Below are 24,462 nucleotides of genomic sequence, written 5' to 3'. Positions count from 1 at the left end.
GATTTGTATGAGTCCCTTCAAATTATATGTATTGGATTTGACTATTCCTGATCCAGTGAGGTTATCAGATTATCTATATTCATTCCAGTATCAATCTGTCTGCATCTGAATGCAAATGTCCATATGGTGGATGGGAGCATTTTGAAAGATCAAGGCATGGTGAAGTACATTGCAGTCCTGTACACAGCTAGGAAACATCACATGAGCTAATGTCCTTAAATTCATTAAGATGCTTTAGTAACTTTCTTTTTCAAGACTAACAACTTCTTTATCAGGCAGAAGTTCTGTATGTTTCTCATGGCTTTATTTTCTTTTTCTCTATGGAGGCTTTCAGAATGGACAACCAGAAAACACTTCTTTTTGCAGCCAAATTTTGCTTCCCTGACCAGACAACTGGTAATACAGCATGAGCCTGCTCCTGTTCCCATTGGGGTCATCAGCAAAGCTCCCTTTGCCTTTAATGGAAGCAGGATTGGGCTTTGTGCTTCTTATCCATTCAAATATATGTAAAAATACAACCCCCGGTGCCATTTAATTCTTTGTGTAATTCCAGACAGCTCTTGCAACATAATTTCACCAGGAGTACGTTTGCATTAGGATATTAAAGACAATTTTACAGAATTAAATTTAAGGCAAATGGTTTAGTGGTGTTTCTTTTTCTTTTTGGGGTTTTTGTTTGTTTTTGGTTCAAGCGTACTGATGTTCAGTGCTTTCAAAATTTAGGGAAAAATCTTATTACTAAAAACAAATGAGCATGCAATAGCTGACAATTAGCATATTTATATTTGGGAGTAGACTCATGCCAGCTTTGCCTATTATTCCATCAACACATGCAGTTCAGATCTAGTACTGATTGCTAATTGCAAGGCTGCTTATCAACTCTAGATAAGTTATAAGCACTCCAACATTTTGACTATTGTAATCAACTCTTTAGCCCTTTTGGAAGATAGAAGAATTGAGGAAGGCAATCTGTCTGTATGCAGGCCATCTTCCTTATGTTTAACAATTCAGGGGGTCATAACCATTTTACCCTTTTGCCAGGTGGTGGTAACATGCCATTTTGGAATGACTAAAAACCCAGGGCCCTAATACTGCAAGTATTTATTGCATGACATAGTGCTTACTCCTGTTTAAGTCAATATGACTAAAGGCTTGTCTACCTGTTGGGGTAATGCACACTCTGGGGTGTGATTTCTGAAGTGCACTGGTGTGTTGCACATTAGTTGGTCTGTGTGGTCCCAGCTAGTGGGCACTAAAGGTTTTCTAGTGCATTTTATCATAGTACTGTTTGAAACGCTTTAGAAGTCACACTGTCAGACTGTGTGCATTACCCTGCTGTGTAGACAAGCCCTTAGTCCCATGCTAATAAACACTATGCCTCGTAGTAAATGATTGTAGTATTGGGCCCATAAAACACATGTGAGTAACTTTCCCTGTGATCTAAAACTGCAGTAAGACAACACACCATCACCAAACCACAAGTGCTGGGCATTGTGGTGGAAGATGCTTAAGTACATATATCAACAGGCATGCATGTGCATACTTTACCATCTGTTCTTGTGACCAGGCCAGATAAGTAAGTCAGGTATGTGTGAATTTCAATATCCTGTCTGTTCATAAGAATGGACCTGCAAACGCACATTGCATCATCCCTTTGCATTCTTGTGATTCCAGGAACTTGCACAACTTATCCTTGCAACAAAGCCCGTTGCCAATTGTGCTCACATATCTATTCAGGGGACACCATCACAGGGCCTAATAACATCAGCCACACTATCAGAGGCTCGTATACCTGCACATCCACCAATGTGATATATGCCATCATGTGCCAGCAATGCCCCTCTGCCATGTACATTGGTCAAACTGGACAGTCTCTACGTAAAAGAATAAATGGACACAAATCAGATGTCAAGAATTATAACATTCATAAACCAGTCGGAGAACACTTCAATCTCTCTGGTCACGCAATCACAGACATGAAGGTCGCTATCTTAAAACAAAAAAACTTCAAATCCAGACTCCAGCGAGAAACTGCTGAATTGGAATTCATTTGCAAATTGGATACTATTAATTTAGGCTTAAATAGAGACTGGGAGTGGCTAAGTCATTATGCAAGGTCGCCTATTTCCTCTTGTTTTTTCCTACCCCCCCCCCCCCGATGTTCTGGTTTAACTTGGATTTAAACTTGGAGAGTGGTCAGTTTGGATGAGCTATTACCAGCAGGAGAGTGAGTTTGTGTGTGTATGGGGGTGGGGGGGGATGTGAGAAAACCTGGATTTGTGCTGGAAATGGCCCACCTTAATTATGCACATTGTAGGGAGAATGGTCACTTTGGATGAGCTATTACCAGCAGGAGAGTGAGTCTGTGTGGGGGGGTGGAGGGTGAGAAAACCTGGATTTGTGCTGGAAATGGCCCACCTGATGATCACTTTAGATAAGCTATTACCAGCAGGACAGTGGGGTGGGAGGAGGTATTTTTTCATATTCTCTGTGTATAAATAAAGTCTGCTGCAGTTTCCACGGCATGCATCCGATGAAGTGAGCTGTAGCTCACGAAAGCTCATGCTCAAATAAATTGGTTAGTCTCTAAGGTGCCACAAGTACTCCTTTTCTTTATCCATGACCACTGGCTTCAGTATGTAGGGTTTTCAGGCAAACTGATAGCTGGAATTTCAACAGGCAGGAGTGGTGGCTTTTTACTGAATTTTTACTTTAAGTAGCCTTATTTTCCCCAGGAAGCAAACAAGAACTGAGATTGTAATATTAGATAATACATCCAGTAAGAACTGAAAAAAGTTATGTTTCTTCAGTCTGCAGGAAAGCTTCTGTTGCAGACGTTGTATTCCTCGTGGATGGATCCTGGAGTATAGGAAAAGAGAACTTCAGAAGGATGCAAGACTTCTTGTACATCATGGTCAGCAGCTTTGATGTTGGGGAAGATAAAATCCGGATAGGTCTGATTCAGTATAGCGATGCTCCACACACTGAGTTCTTCTTGAGCACTTACAACTGCAAGGAAGCCATCTTAGAGAAGATACAAGCATTACACTACAAAGGAGGGGGCACAAAAACCGGGGAGAGCTTACGGTTCATGCTGGAGAATCACTTCGAGGAAACTGTTGGAAGTCGAAGGCAGGAAGGCGTCCCCCAGATTGCAGTGGTGATAACAGATGGGCAGGCTCAGGATAATATCCAAGAACCAGCCAAGGAAGTCAAGGATACAGGCATCACACTGTATGCCATTGGCATCAAAGATGCTAGTTTGGAGGAGCTTCGAGAGATAGCTAGTGATCCAGATGACAAGCACGTCTATGAAGTGGAAGACTTCACTGATCTGCAGGATATCTCTCATAATATGCTACAGGTGCTTTGTAGCACAGTAGAAGAGGTGAACCAAATCACCCACTTCTCCCAAGGTATGTCCACAAGCCCCTGTTCTCCTCCCCCCCACTCTTTTCTCTTTCATATTCATAGGTGAAGTGTTTAAAACTGTGACATGCAATCAAATCGTGGGTCTTAACTTCATTGCATCTTCCTTATCCCTTTCTCTACCTCATACAGGCACTCTGAGGAACTAACTTTGAACACACACTTACTGTGACAAGTTCCTACAGTATCTGTTTAGCTTAAAATATCCAAAATAGCACCGTGGGTTGGCAGACTCTAAACACAAACCTACTTTGTTGAATCAAAAATAAAAAATCAGTTTGAAAACCATTTAATTTTGGTTGGTAGGGGGGAAGTCAACTTATCCTTTAGGATGAAGATAGCTCACAACTGTGAAAGAAATGAAACAACTTGCCTTTTAATTTTTTGTGTCACCTTTCTCATGTAGTTTGCACAAAAGCCACCTTGGCTGACATCGTATTTTTAGTGCCTACTTCAACAAGTATTGGCCCAGAAAACTTTCAGAAAGTGAAGAACTTCCTCTACATCCTGTTTTCAAGCCTTAATGTGAGCAGCGATCAGATCCAGGTTGGACGGGCCCAGTACAGCAATGAGACCTTCAAGGTGTTTTTGCTGAATCAATATTCACTGAAAAGTGACATTCTGGAACAGATACAGAATTTGCCATATAAGAGCGGAGGGAGTTACACAGGCACAGCTCTGGATTTTGTCAGGACAACGTATTTCACTGAGTCTGCTGGTAGCAGAGCTCTGGAAAACGTCCCCCAGGTAGTCATCTTGATCACTAATGGGGAATCCAATGATGAGGTCAAAATCCAGCCAACAAATTGAAAGCCAGAGGCATCTCTGTCTATGTGGTTGGAATCAATGTCCAGGATTCAACTGAGCTTCAGGAAGTAGCCAACAAGCCTTTAAATAAATTTCTGTTTGGTATTGACAGTTCTGATTTCCTTCAAGATCTCCCCAGAAGCCTTTTGCAAACCATGTGCTTTGCAGTCGAGAGCCAGATTAAAGGTAAATAACTTGCCCTTACAATGGTGGCATTTCAGACATTTTTGGTGTACCAATGCAACAATCCTGATTCTGATCTGACTTACACAAGTTTTACCTTGGTGTAACTCCACTGGCTTTGATGGAGTTAATCTTGATTTGGGCCCCAATTCAGGAAAGCATCTCTATTCAGGAGGGGAGCTTTAACTTGTACTTAAATTGTAGCATGTAGGTGAGTTCCATTGAAGTCAGTGGGTTTTAAGTTTATACTTGAAAGTTAAGCACATGCTTAAGGGGCTTTCCAAGGTCAGGGTTTAAGTGAAATCAGGCTCAGGCTCACAGATTAGGTGAAATAGCTAAAATTCCATCTGACTAGAACTGGTTGAGAATTTTCCGATGACGTTTTTTCTTTAAATAAAATCAATGTAGTTTTCAATGAAAACTTGTTATTTTCCCAACGTTTTTCATTTCGAGATTGGGGTTTCTCCACTGTCCAACACTTCTGTACTGTTTTCCAGAATTTGGAAAACAAAGTGTGTGTTTGTGTGTGTGGCCAGGGGGGCAGTAACTATATTTTCACACCATTTCATAGTGTTGATTAAACAGTCAAAGGTGTGAAAAGCATTTTTTTCTCTACTTTCTCAATTCCCCTTCCTTTTTCCAAAGGGGGAAAAGGAGGGAAAGTAAAAATAAGGGGATTCCCCCCAAATTTGAAAAAACAAAAAATATTTTTTCAGTTTAAAATGAAACAATTTTTAGTTTGAAATAGTATTGTGATACTAAATGAAAACTTCTGTGTCCATTTGATGTTTCCCATGGCAAATCACATTTCAGTAGGGATTTTTTTTCCTCACAAAAAATATCACAGAGGAAAGATGATCCAGTTGCAAGGATATTACCCTGGGACTCAGAAAATGGTTTTGTTCCCTGCTCAGCCACAGACTGCCTGTGTGACCATGGGCGAGTCATTTAGTCTCTTTGCCTCAGTTCCCTGTATTTACAATGGGGTGTTAGCATTTCCCTACCTCAGAGGAATCTTGTGAGGATAAATACATTAAAGATTGCAAAGAGCTCAGATAGTACAGTGATGGGCTCATATAAGCCCCTTAGGGTCCAGCTACACTTACGGCAGAATGTAGAGTAAAGACACTGCACTCTCAGGTAGCATGGGTATAAATAGCAATGCAGGCAGTGAAGCATGGCTTAAGCGAGTAGAAGAGGATGCCTGCATGCCTGAACCCCCAGGGTATGTATTCCACATGCCCAAGCAGCGCCTCCCATGTCTACACAGCTTTTTTTAGCAGTGCAGTGTCCCACTGCCACCCTGTGGCTGGAGCCTTTCACTGCGACAGTGAAAGCCTCCAGCAATGGAGAAGAGCTCTGGCAGAGAGGAGGCAGCGGGAAAAGGCCTTTCGCTGCAGTGTGTAGATACACACCACAGTAACAAGTGTGGATGCAGCCTGCCTTTCAATTCAGTGTGCAGCTACATGTGTTGTGCCCATACTCTGCATGTTGCTGTAAGTGTAGCCTTAGCCTTAGCTAGATAAACTCCTTCAATGGAAATTATGTCTCAATAACAAAAGTAGAAGTGCAGTTTGGTCTATGGATATACAAGCTGTGATTTAACAGAACGGGAAGCCCCAGAGCATAAAGATCAGTGGCTCAATCCTTCTCCTGTAGAAGTAAATGGAAGATTCAATGGGAGCAAGTCTAGGGTCCCACATGTATAAATATAGTCAGATGTAGATTTGGTCAAAAATGGGATTTTTTTTCCCCATGGAAGTTTTCACAGGGATAGCTTCGTGGGATGCTTGTCTATTCCAGAGAGCTGCAGGAACAATGGTCATATAATGTTACTTCGTCATAATTCAGCACCATCCACGCAATAGGCTGTAGAATTCTCAATTTAAAAGAGTAGAGAACAATGAGTGCAGTAGTTACAATTTCAGTTCTGTTTACAATTCAAATCCAGACTTGATTCCAATTTGACAGCCACCCCTTTCACTAATTTGTCACATTTTTTCTTTCTCTTCAGCATTTACAAAGCACTATGCTGACATTATTTTTCTCGTTGACTCTTCTGTGAATATGAGGTCTTTTACCTTCGAGCAAATAAAAAATTTCATTTACCAAATTGTTGACCAGCTTGATGTTGGGACTGACAAATACAGGGTCGGCCTAGCCCAGTACAGCAGGGAAGGCCATGTGGAGTTTTTACTGAACACCTATAAGAGCAAGGAAGATATGCTCAATCACATCCAAGGACGTGTCACATTCCTGGGGGGCCCTTTGCAGACAGGAAGTGCCCTGGAGTTTCTGCACAAAGTCTTTTTCAAAGAAGAGGCTGGGAGCCGAATTAGCCAAGGCACCCCCCAGTTTGCAGTGGTCATCACTTCTGCCAAATCAAAGGATGATGTCGCAGAAGCTGCAGAGGAGCTGAAAGAGATCGGAGTGAAAGTCATCTCAGTCGGTGTCCAAAATTCGGACTGGGAAGAAATGGAGGTGATAGCCACCTCTCCCTTGGTTTACCAAGTCAATGGAGTGCAGGGCATCAGTCAGCTGCACCAGGACATTACTGATGTTTTGGAATTATCAGTTCAACAACAGTATGACTCCACCCTAGATGCAAAAGTGCCAGCAGGTATAGTATGTCACGAGAGTGAAAACAGCTGCTTGAATACATTTGTAGGAAGAGAAACTCTATAATTCACCCATAAACAAGAGAAATATCAAATGACTAGGTAGAAGGGGGCAGAATGCAGATGTCTGAATTTAGTGCTTGCGAAAGATTGGACCGCCGAGGTAGCCACATGGCAGTAAGGATGCAGTATCTGTGTACATAAAGTTGCTAATACTTACCTGCACTGGTTATATGCAGTAAAATTCTGCTCTCAGTTACACCCAGGAGTTCCTATTATTGGTTTCAGAGGGGTGGCCCATTGTGACTAAGAGGAGGATTTTGCCCAGTGTTTTTCTGTTCACTTTTTTTTTCTCGAGATGGGCCGTAGGAAGAAACTCCAGATTCAGATCCAAAGAAGAACTTCCCTAAAGTCCTGTGGTAGTGTGATTAAGTGTCTTGGTTTGACTGCGAGAGAGACTCAATCTGCAAACTTCTCCATAATTTGGACAAAAAGGAGTTTAATATCCCTTTATATCTGTTTAATATCTGATTCAGACTCATTATAAAATGGGCCTGAACCATGAAGTTCAGATCTAAATCTGAACTCTCTGAAGTTTGTAGGATTTTGGAGCTGGTTTTCTCTTTCATTCCCATCTAGCTCATTATTTGTGCTGTTGGTTTCTTTTAATAAACTATCCCAATTGTATCCTTCAGTGATCCCGCAGTCTAACCTACAGTAACCTTGTTATCGTCCTTTTCCTTTGATTAGTTTGCTTTTACTATGCTCCAGAGCATCTGTAGCAGACATTGTATTTCTTGTGGATGAATCCAGCAGAATTGGGTTAAGAAACTTCCAGCTGACCAGGACCTTTCTGCTCAAAATAGTCAATGCTCTGGATATTGGCCCAAATAATATCAGAGTTGGCTTGGTGTTGTACAATGATGAACCAAGGCTAGAGTTCACCCTGGATACGTTTGAGGACAAATCAGATATCTTGAACTACCTGACAAAACTGCCATATCGAGGTGGGCGTACGTACACTGGTGCTGCCATAGATTTCCTGAGGAAGAAGGTTTTGACTCAAGAGGCAGGTAGCAGGAAAAATCAAGGAGTACAGCAGTTAGCTGTGGTTATCACTGATGGCCAGTCTTACGATGACTTTGATGAGCCTGCTTCTAAACTGAGACATCATGGAGTTGGGCACCAAGAATATCTCAGAGAGTAGCCAGCTGGATAAAATTGTATCGTATCCCGCAAGGAAACACGTCACCAACTTGGAATCTTTTCTGCAGCTGTCAAATATTAAATGGAAAATAAAGAAACAGCTTTGCAGTGAGATTGTGTCACAAACCTTTGTAGTCCCAGTGCGATCACGGACCCTGAAAGAAGGTAAGAGAGACATAACATCCGGCCCAAAATCTTGCTCAGGTTCATTGATGGAAACTCAGTAACTCTATTGGCTTTCAAGGATATACTCTGAATTTGCATCAGTGTAACTGAGAGCAGACTGTGGCCCTCTATCTTTGTCAAATAAAGTATCCAGGGCCATGAATTCAGTCATATTCTTTTTACATTATCATTGAAAAATGAGACTTGTGGTGATATCAGAATGTACAGCTTGGGGTGAGGAGGGGACTCCCTCCCACTCAAGAAGCTTTCATGGATCTTCTCCCTATCTACACAGAGAAGGAGGGTTGAGTTCATCTGCCCTCTCACATCATCCCCCTTTGCCTTTGACCTCTTGGAAGACCCTATTTATCTCCAGAGTCCCATGCCTTGGAAGTCATGGCCAGGGGACATGTACTGTTGCCCTCCACCCACCAGCAGTGGTAAATATACAGGCATGGTGATGCAGCTGACGCAAGGATGCTGTAGGGCGGGTTTAAGGCTCACCACCAGTGAATACCACCAATACAAGGGCCTCTCTGCCAGGCACAGAGCCAGCTCTGCAGGAGACCCTGACATTGGGGGCATATTGGGTTAGGAACAGGTGTGGGTTAGGAGCTGGGCTGTTCCTCCCCGCTAATTATTCCATGCCACTGCAACACCAATAGGGGCTGTGGTAGGAAGGGGCACAATTTAGGTCAGCCCTCAGGGTTGGCCAAGCCTCCTCTGGGGTGCCAAACCATCGCCATCATCCTCAGAGGTACGATCAGTATCCCCTTGATCCAAGCAATGGGCCTTAGTGGTGGCTGAAAGATAATTCAACTGTGTGGGACAAGTACTGCATTGATTTACAGCTGGCTCGATCCTATTGAAAGAGTGCTTTGCTACAGTGTTAGCAGCCACGTTTTAAGTTAAACAAAATTGGTTGTGTGTCCTCCTGTATACACAAAAATGCACACATATATCCACATGGATCTGGGTGAACACTGATGCAGACAATAGGTTGTCAATAGCCTTGCTCGTCTTGGAGAACTTTGGCATTGCAAGTCCTGCAACACTTGTGAACACCTTGTGGCCACATGCCAAGTGCTTGGATTAAGTTATATGTGCGTACAGGGTGTAAATTAGGCAAAATTTGGCCCCATATGTTATCCTGACTCCTATGATTTTTGTCTGCCCTTGGCTTAGAAAATGTAGTAATTTTTCCAACACTAAATATTATAGCCAGCATTTTTTTTGTGATTGCTATTAAACCATACTGTAGCACTGCAGTAATTGGAAGATCTTTCACCTTTCCCTTTGCTTCCTCTCAATTAGGTTGTGTAGACACAGAGGAAGCTGATATTTATTTCCTGATGGATGGGTCTGGCAGTATATTCCCAAATGACTTCCAGGACATGAAAGTATTCATGAATGAGTTGATCCGCACGTTCCAGGTCAGTGCCAATGGAGTTCGCTTTGGTGTGGTTCAGTATGCAAGCACTCCTCAAACAGAACTCGTGATTAGCCAGTACGACAGTGTGAATCAGGTAAAGGTAGCAGTCCGTGTTATTCATCAGTCAGGAGCTGGCACCAATACGGGAGATGCTTTAAGGTATATGAAAAGTCTTTTTGCAAAGGCCACCAGGGACAATGTTCCCAAGATGCTGATAGTCATTACGGATGGTGAATCCCAGGATCAGGTGACAAAGGCAGCAGAAGAGCTGAGACAAGAAGGGATTGTTATATATGCCATTGGCATCAGGTATGCAGTTAAAAAGGAACTGAAAGACATCGCAGGAACAGAAGAGCGAATGTTTTTTGTGAATGACTTTGATTCCTTAAAGCTCATCAAACATGATATTGTGCAGGATATCTGCTCCCCAGAAGGTAAGAGGTTTTCCTAAATCACTCCAATCGCTTAGAAAGTAGACAGCACCTGGATGTGCTCATTATAATAATTAATAGTATTTACTATTTGCATTAGTCCAGCACAGATGTGGTGCATATTGAAGATAGCTTTGCTAAATAAACAGGAATAAACAACTTCACTCTTGTGTAAATTGTCTCAGAAGACGCAACATGCTTTGCCAGATGAAATCCAGGCTGTCCTTCGCCTTCTGACACAGGGAGGGTATAATTTCGTTAACTGAACATCTCACAAAAGAAAATGAAGTCTGACACCAGAGGCTGAAATTCTTAAAGATGGCCTTATGTATGTAAAAAATATATATATTTACTATTTGCAGTATGGTAGCTCTTGAAGGTTCCTACCTCATTGTGCTAGGTACTGTACAAATATAGAACAGAAAGCAGCCCCTTGCTCTGAAGTGCCTATAATCTAATGCTAGACTATTTGAGACCCTAAACAAACGCACGTTTTGAGCACTGTTGGTACAGTCCAGAACAACATGTGGCTGTAGTGCATTGCTCTTCTAAAGGAGATAGATGAAGGCTTTGATTTTGGATCCCCAAGTCTGAGCAGGAGCAGGTGAGTTTGTCAAAAAAAATGAAGTACTCATTTTAGGGCCACATTACTGACTTTATCCAGAGCGGCTGTGGATCAAGGGCAGTGTATAAATCTTACGGTGCCGCATTCTGAGATGGGGGAAGGAGCCCGTGTAACAGGATGTGGTTACATATTTATACATGCCATGGTCATCAGTGGAGATGAAACTCAGTATCTTCACCATCAGAACATAAATCCTTACTATTTAGAATTTAACAGTAACTGTTAGTTGTTAGTAAACACTAGGCTTTTATTTTCCTTGAGGTCTGCTATGGAAGACACGATTTTCTGTGTAGTTTTCAGTCTGAGTGGTTGGCAAATACATTCAGGAGGAGATTCAGAATTTTGTCTTTTCTTTTCTTTTCTTTTCTTTTCTTTTCTTTTCTTTCCTAGCCTGTAAGAACATGAAAGCCGACATTATTTTGCTGGTCGACAGCTCTGAGAGTATCCACCCTGTTGATTTTCAGAAGATGAAGGATTTCATACAGCTGATTGTGAACAGGTCTGATATTGGGGCTGATAAAGTTCAGATTGGCTTGTTGCAGTTCAGTTCAGAGCCCCACGATGAGTTCCAACTCAACAGCTACAGCAGCAAGACTGACCTAAGGAGAGCCATTTCGGGAATCAGGCAGATTAAATCTGGAACAATGACCGGGAAAGCCCTAACTTTTTCCTCCTCTTACTTTGATGAACCCAAAGGAGGGCGACCCAGAGTAAAACAGTATCTCATAGTGATCACAGATGGGGAGGCCCAAGATATCGTGAGAGAGCCTGCTGAGACCATTAGGGACAAAGGTATCACCATCTATGCCATTGGTGTTCTCCAGGCAAACAACTCCCAACTTGTGGAGATTGCTGGCAGTCAAGACAAAGTGTTCTTCGAGGATAACTATGATTCCCTTACCTTTCTGGAAAAGGATATTCTGTTTGAAATTTGCAACCCGGAGGATTGTAAGTGATAGTAATAACCTGTTGGGTCTCTCTAATTCTTCTTTATTTTGTTGTGTTTACTATTAATCCTTTATAAGGTTTGATTCTTCTCTGCCCACATATTTCTAGTAGAGATCTTCAGCTTTTCTTCCATTGTGATATTAACCAATGATAGTAAAGTGAAATGCAATAGCAGAAAATAAGACCACTCTCTTTACAGACCATAGTCTCATGGTTTTCCTCAGGAGCCATATTTTATTTCTTTTCAGGCAGGTATATATTTTTCTTTTGGACAAAAAGAAATGCCCACAGCCCTCCTTTTTAGTTTTTCTTTGTATCTTGCTTTTTGGAATGTCCTTGCACTTTCTGGTTTCAGCTAGCAGTTGGATCAAAAGAACTACTCGGAGGGGAGCAAGGAGGAGAGAGACCTGATCATAACATTGCTGCTTTGTTTCCTTTGTTTTGTTAACAACAGCATGCAAAAGGACTGAAGTTGCAGACATCATATTTGTAGTGCATGGATCAAGAAGCCTCATAGACTTGAAGTTCCAGGGCATGCAGAGGATCATGGAGACTGTGGTGAATGACTCAGTGGTTGGAAAAGACAATGTTCAGTTTGGGGCTGTGGTCTATAGCCCTGATCCTCAGGATCATTTCTCACTGAATACGTACTCTGCTAAATCTTCCAGCAGCAGCAAAACCTTTGAAGCAAGATGGTATCAATGTCTTTGCTGTTGGAGTGGACGAAGCGAGTAGAACAGAGCTTGAAGAAATTGTGGGAGAGCGAGAGAAATTGTTCTTTGCACAGAGCTATAACGAACTGAAAAGCTTACACGAAAACCTCACTCATACAGTATGTGATGAGGCAAAGCCAGGTAAGTGAGACCTTTAAATTGAGCTGTTGTTTTTTTTTTTCTTATAGGTTTTCTCCCATTTATCCAGATTATCTAGGTTGTCACAGGCAATGTCAGTCACAGGTAATATTCATTTTTAAAATGTTCTATTGAGACAAGGTTAAGGGGTGGGTGGAAATAGTGTAGAGACAGTTTCCAGTATGGAAAGCAGAACACGTGTCAAAAATCAGATCTCCCTCACTATCGTTTTCTTATGCACTTTTCCAGCAAAGCATGTTCTTTACTTTAAGCACATGATTAAGCCCTTTGATGTTTATGGGAACATTCGTGTGCTTCAAGTGCTTTTGTTGGATCAGGACTTTTGTTTCCCTTTTCTCTCATACCAGAGTCCCCCCTTTCCTCCTCCTGCCAGAAGTTCTATGTGCTCTCCATCCCCCTTCTCTCTATACCAGGACCCCCCTATGTCCCTCTCCCCATGCCAGGGATTCTGTGTGTCCTGCCATTTTCCCTTCACCCCATGCCAGGGCCACCCTTTCTCTTTCCCATGCCAGGAGCTCTGTGTCCTTTTCCATATCCCTCTTCCCTCCATATTGGGCTCCTCCATTTCCCTCCCCTCCCGGGGTTCTGTGTGCCCCCTGTTCCCCCTTCTCCTTATGCCAAAGTCTCCCTTTCTCCCTCCCCATACCAGGGGCTCTATGTGCACCCCCATGCCCTCTCCCCCCCATTATTTTTTATTTATTTGTCACAGACAGACAGAGGTATGCCATGAAATTGAGGTAAAGGGCCTCACTTCACTCAGCCAATAAAAATGTATCAAGCATAAAAACCCTTGTACTTCCAGAGATAAGGTAAGCACCAATTGCCTGGGTTAGCTTAAACATCCCTTATAGGCACCTTACTCCATAATTGTCCTATATAAGGCTTCCTTGAAATGAACGATCCCTGGGGAAGCTGCCCCTTTTGGCCCCCCCATCAGCAGTCCTGCTGGTATGGTCGGCTGTGTACTGGCTCTTTCTGGTATGCCGTACCGGACTGGACCGGCTTATTTTCACCACTGACTATGTGAGAATTAAGCTACGAGAGGCAAATTTTCAGCATGAAGAGGCTCGCTTGTGCTTGTAGAAATGTACCACAATAACACACCTATATTTAGCAGGACAACTGCAAATGTGTATGTAAGTGTCTAAAGACCCATTTGTGTGCACATTTGTGGTAACAGTGTTTGCGGTTGTGGTAAATATATGCACAGACGTTCTGTCTGCTGAAAAATCAAATGGGCCTTTACCCACTGAGAGTGTGGCCCTAGGCTTGCAAAATGGGTGATTTTCCCAGCAGAAGAATGTCCTCCCTTTCTAAAGTGCTTCTGGGACATGGGGAAAATACCCACATTATTTGGATACCCTACTTCTCCATTCACCTCAAACAATTCTTGAGAAAAGACTCTCTACTCCAGTGGTGGGCAACCTACAGCCCATCAGGGTAATCCCCTGGTGGACCGCCAGGCAGTTTGTTTACATTTGCATGGCTGCCCGCAGCTCCCAGTGGCTGCAGTTCGCCGTTCCCAGCCAATGGGAATTGCAGGAAGTGGTGTGGGCCACAGGGAAATGCTGGCTGCTGTTTCCTTCAGCTCCCATTGGCTGGGAACGGCAAACCACAGCCACTGGGAGCTGTGGTGGGCCATGCAAATTTAAACAAACTGTCTGGCAGCCCACCAGCGGATTACCTTGATGGGCTACAGGTTGCCCACCACTGCTCTACACACTCTTCTCCTAGCATATTGTGCTGGTTTCTTTTCACCACAATCACTTTTTTACTGCTACATTATCTACAGTATTGAGTTCACTGAAATATACAAGCATTGTACAATTCTGATGTAAACTTTCAGTTTGAAGTACCAAGCTCACTGACGAGAAGCTGCCTGTAATAAATGTCATGCACCTGAGATAGATAGCTCCTGCAGCACAAACCTGTTCACAAACAAGAAACTGCCCAACCTTCTAGTAAACCAACAGAGCTTCTGGTTCCCATGCCATTCAAGGCAGTCAGGAAGCTCATCATTCATCTCCTAGAATGCAAGCAATTTTTCTTAGTATGACACTTCAGGTTTTGGCGAGAAAGGGATGGTGTTTTACTTGATTACACCTGCTGACTGTCCACCACTTGCTTGTCATTCAGTGAGAATTAAAGATTAACCTTATTCTCCTGACAGCCTGACTTCAGGCACAGGTTCTGCATAGTCTAGTCTCACCTCCTCTCTGTAATAAGTCATAGTTATGGTGTATAAAGTGTCCAGGAGCTAGTTTCTCCCAGCATTTGCTACTTGATACATGGTGACATTTCTTTCTGCACAGAGGACCTAAGGGTTTAAATGGAACTTATGTGGTGGATTGCCCTTGTGCTGGCATCTCTGCCCAGAGGGAAATTTCACCCAAAGAGGGCAGGGTGTTGGAAAGGTGAAATGGATGAGAACGAAGGCAATGACTGAACTCTCCCAGATTTGCATAGCTAAGTACATTTTTCCCCCCCTGCAGCTTGTGGCAACCAACAGGCAGATCTTATATTCTTGATTGATGGGTCAGAAAGAATACCTGCAAGTAACTTTTCTGCCATGAAAACATTCATGAAGGAAATCGTGGACAGTTTTATTATCGCTCAGGACAAAGTCCAAGTTGGTGTGATCCAGTACAGCAAAGATCCCCAGAAGGAAATATATCTCAATGAATTCCACTCCGACACAGCCATAAAGGAATGGATTGACAGCATTGTCCAGTTAAAGACCTCCACCTTCACTGGCAAAGGTCTGAGGTTTGTCAAGAGCTTTTTTGAGACTGCCAATGGTGGCAGGAAAAAACAAGGAGTTTTGCAAAGCCTAGTAGTGATTACTGGTGGGCAGTCTAATGACATGGTGGATGAGGCAGCTATTGCTCTGAGGAATGATGGGATACACATCTTTGCAATTGGCCTAGGAAGTCCAAACTCATTTGAGTTGCTTCGAATTGCCGGTGATGCACGCAGGGTGTATGTGCTGGAGAATTTTGAAGAGCTGAAAACCATAGAGAGGAAGGTTGTCACTGAAATCTGTGAATTGGAAGATCGTCCTAGCCAGGGTAAGTCACAGAAATCTTTTGTTGAGTATATCTATCTAAAGTGTCCCACACTTTTGTGTTTAAGCAAAGGAAAGAAATCACTTTTCTGTAGATCATAGATAACTTTATATATATACATATATATATATATATGTAGTTAAAGTTCCTCCTCTGCCTTGGTGGGTCCTGCGCTTATTGGCGGATTTGCTTGCCTCAGAGATTCACAGCAGCCCTCAGTTTGGCCACTTTTGCTAGTGGCTCAAACCTGTCATTCACTCAGCTAACTTCATCACTGGCCAGCATGGGGAAACGGAAGGAGAACAATCCCCACAGTATCTGCTGATCCACCTAGTGGGGTCGGGGGACAGGCCAGGCACCTTCCCCTCTGGTGGACCCACAGTCCAGGAGAACTCCTTCTGTATCCAATAGGGAGTTGGGGGTATGGGGGAAACCTGGGTCCTCTACTCCGGGTTCCAGCCCAGGACCCTGTGGATCACAGCTGTCTACAGTGTTTCTTGTAACAGCTGTGTGACAACTACAACTCCCTGGGCTACTTCCCCATGGCCTCCTCCCAACACCTTCTTTATCCTCACCACAGGACCTTCTTCCTGATGCCAGATAGTGTTTGTACTCCTCAGTCCTCCAGCAGCACGCCCGCTCAGTCTCAGCTCCTTGCGCACCCCTCACTGACTGAAGTGAGGTTCTTTTTAAACCAGGTGCCCTGATTAGCCTGCCTGTCTTAATTGATTCTAGAAGCTTCTTAATTGGCTCCAGGTGTCCCAATTTCCCTGCCTGCCTTAATTGGTTCCAGCAAGTTCTGGATTGTTATGGAACTGCTCCTGTTACCTTACCCAGGGAAAAGGGACCTGCTTAATCTGGGGCTAATATATCTGCCTTCTATCACTTTCCTGTAGCCATCTAGCCCGACCCTGTCGCAATATATATATAAGCATGCCATGGCTTCTTTTTTCCACTCCAAAACATGAAACTTTTAAATATATATATTTCCCTTGGAACAGAATTTCCAACTTTCACCCAGCTCCACTACCGACTCTTGCATGAAAATAGGAGCTTTGTGTTTTTTATGAGTTAGTCTGCACCTGCTGCTTATGTCCTGCTGAAGTTCTAGGGCCAGATAGAACATCAGCAGGACATAAGCAGCAGGTGCAGACTAACTCATAAGAAACACAAAGCTCCTATTTTATTAAATCTGGCCCTAGAACTTCAGCAGGACATAAGCAGCGGGTGCAGACTAACTCATAAGAAACACAAAGCTCCTATTTTCATGCAAGAGTCGGTAGCAGAGCTGGGTGAAAATTGGAAATTCTGTTCCATGGGACAATTCTTTAAAAAACAAACAAACAAACATTCCATTTTTGGAATGAAAAGTAACAGTTTTAGAAACTTCCTGTGGAAGGGAAAATCTGAAAAAAAAATTCTTTCGAAATGGTTGAAATGTTTCATTTAGAAAACTTTTGAAATGAAATACAGCCCATGCTCTGATGCTCCCAGCTCAGCCATGGCTTTCAGTGCTTCTAGACTTCCAGCTTCTTGTCCTGTCTAGAAGACTGACACAGAATCAGGCACCTTGCTCTGAGCACCACAGATGATTTGGGAGACTTGCAGCTTGGAAGCTGGGTCGATGGGACATGACCAGTGCATCCACAACTATGCAGACAGTGGCTAAAGCAGGGATGGGCAAACTATGGCCTGTGGGCCGGATCTGGCCTATCAGGGCTTTGGATCCAGCCCACAGGATTGCCACCACCCCTGGTGCCGTGGGGCTAAGGCAGGCTCCCTGCATGCGGCCCCAGAAGAACAAATCCAGCAGTTTTACAGGCTTGAGTGCTGGTGCTATTTCATAGCTAGGTGGTTTAGAGAGACTATGTGCAATAATATAAACCAGCTCCTCAGCTGGGGTAAATTGACATAGCCCCATGCAAGTCAATGGAGTGACACCAATTTACACCAGTTGAAGATCTGGCTCTCTAATTCTTCCAATTTTAAATTGAACATGTTTTGTCACTGGTACAGATAGAAATCAAGATAATAAAATAGTGCTTGGATTTGATGACTGATTTTCTTCCCTACCCCCTTCTCAGACTGCAACATAGATGTTTCTGTAGGAATTGATATTTCAAGGCGCATGAAGTCTATATCTGCACTGCATGAGAAGCAGAAATTGCAAAAGTACCTGCCCAAACTTCTCCACGGGATGGAATCCTTGACTAACAACAGCTGTACTGTTGAGTCTCAAATCAACATCAGGTTCAAGTACCAAGTGTTTGCACAGAACGGCCAGTCCTTGTTTGACTCCGATTTTGAAGCCTATGGCGAAGAGATCGTCCAGAAATTCTTAGTTGTACAAACAACTGTGGACACATATCTGAATGCAGACTTCTTACAGTCATTTTGGGAGAAATCCCTCAGCCTGGCCTCTGCTAAAGTGAAGATAAATAAAATGGAATAAATTATATTGTTTCAAAGTATATTAAGTCTAGTGCAGGTGAACATTGCATGGGAAATAAAAACATCATTAATGCTCTTTTAGATAAATCCTTGAATTCATTTTGACAGCATTCATGACCCCTTACTGCAAACAATTCTGTGAGTGAATTTTTGCTCCTGGAATTCAAATACTTGGGCAAATCCATATGCTCGCAAGTACTTACATGGGAAGTTTTCACTTGTCCACCTTGGAAGCAGTTAGTAGATTAAGGAGCAGAACAATACTCTGTAATAGATAGCTAATCACACAACCTGGGTAGTAATGACTCAAAGCAAACATCATTGTGAATGTTTTATGTCAGAAACATATTCACAGAAACCACTTATACATAATTTCAAATAACAAATGAGTAAAGTCAAGGTCTATCAATGGATAATTTATGAACAGAGAAAAGTGGCTATATCTGTAGACTAACATGTCCACTGCAAATAGTTCATCCAGGTTGAAATGAGACCAAGAGAAAGCAAATGTTTAAAGGGCTGATCCAATCCCTATTGAAGTCAAGGGGAACCTTTCCATTGACTTGAATAGAAATTAGACACCTCCTAGTATTTCAGATTCAGTGCCTTTTATGTTTTTTTCTGATTAAGAAACTAGTTCTGGAAAGAATTTTACATACTAAAGCCCTGATTCAGAAAAAAACATCCCAATTCAGGAAAGGCACTTTAGCCCCTCTAGGATATTAAGTGCATCTTCCAGGGAGACCTTATTTGAATTCTTATAAGGTATTGCTAGTTTACAGTGGTCTTAATTTAATTTAGAATGCTCACTGAAAAGTGTATTCTCACTTCCATTCTGAGGAGCAGACACAAATCCCCATGCTGGCAGATAAGAATATAAACTCCATATTCAGCATTTTTAGAATTCTTTCTTCTGTGGTGTGTGGAGTGGTGCATATCTAATGTTTTGGGTTTTTCTTCTTTCTCTGTTGAAATCTGTAAAGTGCAAGTCTTATCTGAATGATGACTATGAAATGGCATCATGAGGATCCACTTGTATTGCATCGCAATGATTTCTGAACAAATTTGCTCAGTTTACCTATAAAAATGTTATTTTTCTAACTGCCAATTCTACTAATGCAATGTGGAATCTGAGAGTTGAGCTGAATTCTTCCCTCCTTATGGATGATGACGAGTAACAAAGATCCTGCAGACCTAATGCTGCTTTTAGCTACATCTGTACGACTCCACTGTCGTCACCATTCTAGGAATTGGAAGGTAGCTCAGACTTCATACCCATTTAATTATTGGCGACAGCCAGAAGGGCACCCGTTATTGCCCTTTGTTCTGGCACTTGTGTGCATGACATAAACACCTGACTATTTACTTAGAACAGAACTGACATCATGAATTCATTTTTCATAGGTCACTGAACAGCAACAAGTTTTTGCTCATCTGTTGGATGAGACACAATGATTCTGGTTCTTTGTAGTTTGCCGTTCATCTGTTGTTTGTTGTTCTGTTTGGTTATGGAATACTGAAGCCAATCTTGAAGTCATTAACTGAGCAAGACTCGGATTTATTCCAATCAAAAACTGATCCCACCATGCTTAGAGTGGGAACAGAAAGGTACTTTCCAACACTTTGTGATAGATTATTTGCACAGTAGGGGCTCAATTTGCCACTGCATCTGAGCTCCACGAGGGCAGATGGGGGGCCTGATCTAATTTATGCCACTGGAGACTTTATACCATTGGAGGATAGGGGTAGTGAAGCTTTGCTTCACCAATACCCGCTGTCTTGGTGTTAATATGCCCCTTCTCTCCTCCTACCTTGGGGGTGTGGAGTAGCTGGCACAGGAGCTGACTCAGCCACATATGCCAGCCTTACACCAGTGGAGAGTTCTTGTGTGCTTGGGGAATTCTTTGCTGTCCATCTATGGCTGAATCAAGCATCAAGTAGGCAGAATGGACCAGAGAACCCAGTCCAGCATTGTTATGTTGTTAGTCTGACAAATCCAGTCCTGGACTGCCGTCACCCAAAGGAAAAACACTGCTTGCTCTAAATTCTCTTAGTTACACCAGGGTCAATCTGGAGAACTCCACTGACTTCAGTGAAAGTCCTTCAAATTGTAAACAAGAATAGAAATGGCCCCTTGCCCAGAACATTTGGGTACTTACCTGAACTGTTTACACTAATAAAAGTTGCAGTCTACGAGGTAAATCCTTCCAAATGGAGCCACTGTCAAACCAGAGATATTTTGGGGCTTAATTACCATGACTCTGTCCTTTTTAAGCTACATTGTCACCAATTTTCAATACTAAATTGTAATTTTTAAGTTAACCTGAAATTTCAACTCATCAAAGATTGCACGGCGCTTTGAGAACTACCCAGGAAAAGTGGTGGTGATATTATTATGGTTGTTTTTTTCATATTTTCTGCTAACCACCATGGTAATTCAGTGTTTTCTTCATAGGTTCTTTTAGTGTTTACAGATGGGCTGGATGATACTATAGAAATGCTCAGAACAACAGCAGACTCTCTTCACATTAAAGGTATGGCCTGTTATGACAGCCCAGCATTGCATTGCATCAGAAGATAAATCTACAATGCAAAAAGAGCCCCACAAGCAGCGAGTCTCAGAGCCTGGGTCAACTGACTCAGGCTCACATTTTGGGGCTAAAAATAGCAGTATAGAGGTTCTTGCTCAGGCTCTGAAACCCACATCTTTCGCTGGGTTTCAGAGGCTGAGCTCCAGTTCAAAAGGAAATGTTTACACTGCTATTTTTAGCTCCGCAAGCTTAAGTAAGTCAACCTGGGCTCTGAGATTTGCTGCTGCGGGGTTTTTGGTTTATTTTGCAATGTAGACATACTCAAAGAGTTCCTCTCCCACTGCAGACCTTCCACATACTCATGCTGATTTGCATGGTTATGGCGTTGCCCAAGAATTCTTGATGAGCACCCTCCCTTCTCTGAGTGAGCCAGATTCCTCTATTTTCCTTTCTAAGTCTAAGATCAGAGACTATACGATGGTCTCTCACCTTGCTGTAATAGCAAGGAATAGATGTAAGCACAGAGTAAATAGATGGCTCCCTAAGACACTGCATTTCAGGAGGCAACATAACTTTGGGAGGAATTCTACTACAGAAAGTAGCTGTCTGCTCATGAAAATATTCACCAACTGAAAAGTCGACATTTTTCATTTCAGGTCAGTTGAAACCTTTTGAAATGTCTCATTTTGGTTTCAACCTTCTTTCTTTTTTAACCTCCAGTTAGCTCAAATTTTGAAACAAAAAGTCATTTTGAACAGGAAAACCAGCACTTTTCATTTTGAAAATATCAAAATGAAACTGACATTTTCAAAATCCTTTCCTCAACATTTTTTCTGAGTTGGTAAATTTGTCGACGCCCCTGTTCTGCAAATGGTTTCGGTTTTGAGGAATCCACATTTTTTCGACAAAACAGATTAATTGAACAATTCCTGACCAGCTCTATCTATGGGTCACTTCAAAAACCAAATATTTTACGGTCATTATTCTAATTATTAAAGCAGATCAGGTAAACAACAGTTTTAACATATTTCTTTTTTAAGGCCTTGATGCACTTTTAATGGTTGGCCTGGAAAATATGCAGGATTTGAATGAACTTCAGGAAATAGAGTTTGGCAGAGGATTTGGATACAAGCAACCTCTGAGCATTGGATTTCCAGAACTTCCAAACATCTTACGGAAAGAACTTGTAAGTCCCTTTGTGATATGAACAAAGACAAAACCCATCACATTTTGGCAATCTGATTGATAAACTAGTATATCAAGAATTGTTTTGCAGGACGTGGTTGCTGAAAGAAAATGCTGCAATATTCTTGCTAAGTGTGTTGGAGAACATGGTTTTCGTGGTGTAACTGGACCTCCTGGGAGGAAGGTAAGTGTACAAAAATGTCTACTGGTTAGTTATTTTGTTTTGCCAATCTTTTTAAAGTAGTTCAGTGTTATACACATAAAACACCTGCAAATCTTGCCAGTACAACAGGAAACAAAAGCTTGATCATTTCTCTAATGTAAATTTTATCCTAGTATATGTTTTTCTTATAAAAATATTGACCAGTAAAACACACAGAAAAACAGGTGGCTTGTGTGACTTCTGACACTAATGGCCATTGAACACGCTCCTTAGGCCAATTCAGTAATCAGAAATAACCCTGTCCCTTCCTCACTTGACCATGAGCTTTATTAGTAATTATGGCTAATTGCCTTTGGTAGCTTACTACTGCTGTATGAGCAATTTGAACGCTAGCCACCTTCCCACCAGTCACCAACATCACCTCTCTTGCGCTTTCTCGTTCTTCTTTCTCATCCCACTACTGCATCCATGTGCCAGAGTTGCCACACCTGGCATCGTACTGTCCTTCCAAAACTTTCTGTTTAAAAAAATCTTGTTACTCACTTTGCTTTCTCGAATATTTTCCTGAAATCCATCAGATCAGGTTATGGGGGGGCTCTACTGGTTGAAGTTTTCCTACTTGGAATGGTGCTATAACATGGAGCATGCCAGCCACTCCAAACAGAGGCTGGTTTATAAAACAAACTGTAGCCATTTTTCTTGTATAATATTTAATAATACTACTTTGAGTTGCTATAGTGCCATTTATCTGAGAGACTTGTTATTAATTAATTAAGCTTTGGTTTGTAACACCCCTGTATTGCTGTTCTAACCATTTTACATATGAATAAACTGAGGCCCCGAGATTAAGTTCCAGATATTTCAGCTCTGGCCTCCTTTCTTTTTCTTGTCACAGAGCATGGCAGGATCTGGCCCTCTCCATTCTATCTGCTTCTTTAATAAAACGAAGAGTGAAAAATGTGTCTCACTTGGAAGAGAGACAAACAATTGGTTATAATACACTGTTGCTGAATGAATATGGGCTGGAGAGGAAGGAGGGGAAGTATTTGCAAACATTGATTCAAACAAGAGCTATGAATTTCCCTTTTGCATTCACAACCCTTTTCTTTCATTCTAGGCTAACATTCATAGCATCATTCTTTTAGTTACAAATATATTCTCAGAAAGCAAAAACTTGTGCAGATCTGTGCACTGGTCACTCTGTTTGACCTGGATTTATTTTCCCTTTTGCTGTTTATAAAAATTTGTCATCCACTCAGGAAGGTGAAACTTTATCATGTGATCAGAGTGAATTGTCTGACATCACAAATATTGAATAATTGAAGCAAATAATTTGTAAATAACCCACATGTTGGAATATGCGCCTGTATAATGCTCAAACAATTTCCAGTAGCAGACAAAATTTGCCTGTTCATGGATAATTTGCCATCCAGAGAGGCTTAATTAACTATTTCCTATAAATAAGTCATCATCTTGACAGTGTATACTTTGTAGGAAGGAAAAGAAAGACATATGTAAAAAACACTCTTTTATGGCAAACACCCAGGGTTTCTGAAAGACAGTTTCTCAAGTTATTTTTAATAGTCACAGAAAAATTTAAACATCCTCTTCAGATATCTGTTCACCGTTATCATAGCCCTCTTAGTCCTCACTTAGACAAGATGTATGTATGCAGTTCTTATTTTTACTCATAAATCAATCCTGTCAGCTCCTTGCTTATTTTTGCTGCTCTTCTATAAACCCCTCTATTTTGTCAATATCTTTCCAGCAATATGGTGCCCAGACGATAAAAGCTATATGGAAGATACAGTTTCAGCAGGGCTGTGTAGAGAAAAACTGTTAACTCCTTGTCCTGTGACATGAAGCCTTTGCAAATGCAGCTGACAATCGTTCAAGCAAACTTTGCTGCCGTATTATATTGAAAATTCATGACTAATTGCCCGTCCACTGCCATTCCTAGTTCTTTTTCAGCATTTTGGTTTTCCAGGCTTCTCCTGCACACTGAATATTTGCATTTTGGGTTATTTTCCCCAAGAGACAATGAGTTTTTCATCATTCCAAGTCAAAAATAAATTTAGTCGTTGCACATATTTTTAATATCTCTAGGTCTGTTTGGAATATATTATTTCTCTGTTCTCAATGGTATCTAACTCCTTACAATATAGTACCCTCTGTGAACTTTGTTAGCATGTCTATTATTTCCTATTCCAGATCATTAATGAAGTTATTGAATAAAATCAAACCTATCAATGATCTCTCTGGCTGTCACCAGAGATCACACCAAAGGCGTATCCTGAACACTGTTCTAATGAATATTTCTCAAGTGTATGCGGCTTTTAGTAGTGGTTGTG

At 41.9% G+C, this 24,462-nt stretch overlaps 1 protein-coding gene across 1 annotated transcript in view; it reads left to right on the top strand.

Moving 5' to 3' along the window:
* LOC311516775 (collagen alpha-4(VI) chain-like) overlaps window positions 1-24,462 on the top strand; it is a gene marked incomplete at its 5' end in the record, with an annotated part of 111,336 nt that overhangs the window by 17,894 nt on the left and 68,980 nt on the right. Inside the window, 15 exon segments of the mRNA XM_084621113.1 lie at window positions 2,811-3,416; window positions 3,836-4,219; window positions 4,222-4,422; window positions 6,434-7,039; window positions 7,799-8,226; window positions 8,228-8,408; window positions 9,723-10,274; window positions 11,287-11,844; window positions 12,299-12,486; window positions 12,488-12,698; window positions 15,209-15,784; window positions 17,866-18,215; window positions 20,688-20,766; window positions 21,804-21,949; window positions 22,040-22,132. Of these exon segments, the coding sequence (XP_084477239.1) occupies window positions 2,811-3,416; window positions 3,836-4,219; window positions 4,222-4,422; window positions 6,434-7,039; window positions 7,799-8,226; window positions 8,228-8,408; window positions 9,723-10,274; window positions 11,287-11,844; window positions 12,299-12,486; window positions 12,488-12,698; window positions 15,209-15,784; window positions 17,866-18,215; window positions 20,688-20,766; window positions 21,804-21,949; window positions 22,040-22,132 (5,159 nt within the window).

The sequence above is a fragment of the Lepidochelys olivacea genome (genome assembly GCF_965140295.1).
Source record: "Lepidochelys olivacea isolate rLepOli2 genome assembly, chromosome: 2".
In the NCBI taxonomy this organism is placed as follows: Eukaryota; Metazoa; Chordata; order Testudines; family Cheloniidae; genus Lepidochelys; species Lepidochelys olivacea.
The sequence above is the reverse complement of the archived record's forward strand: the minus strand, read 5'-3'. Positions and strand labels throughout refer to the sequence as shown.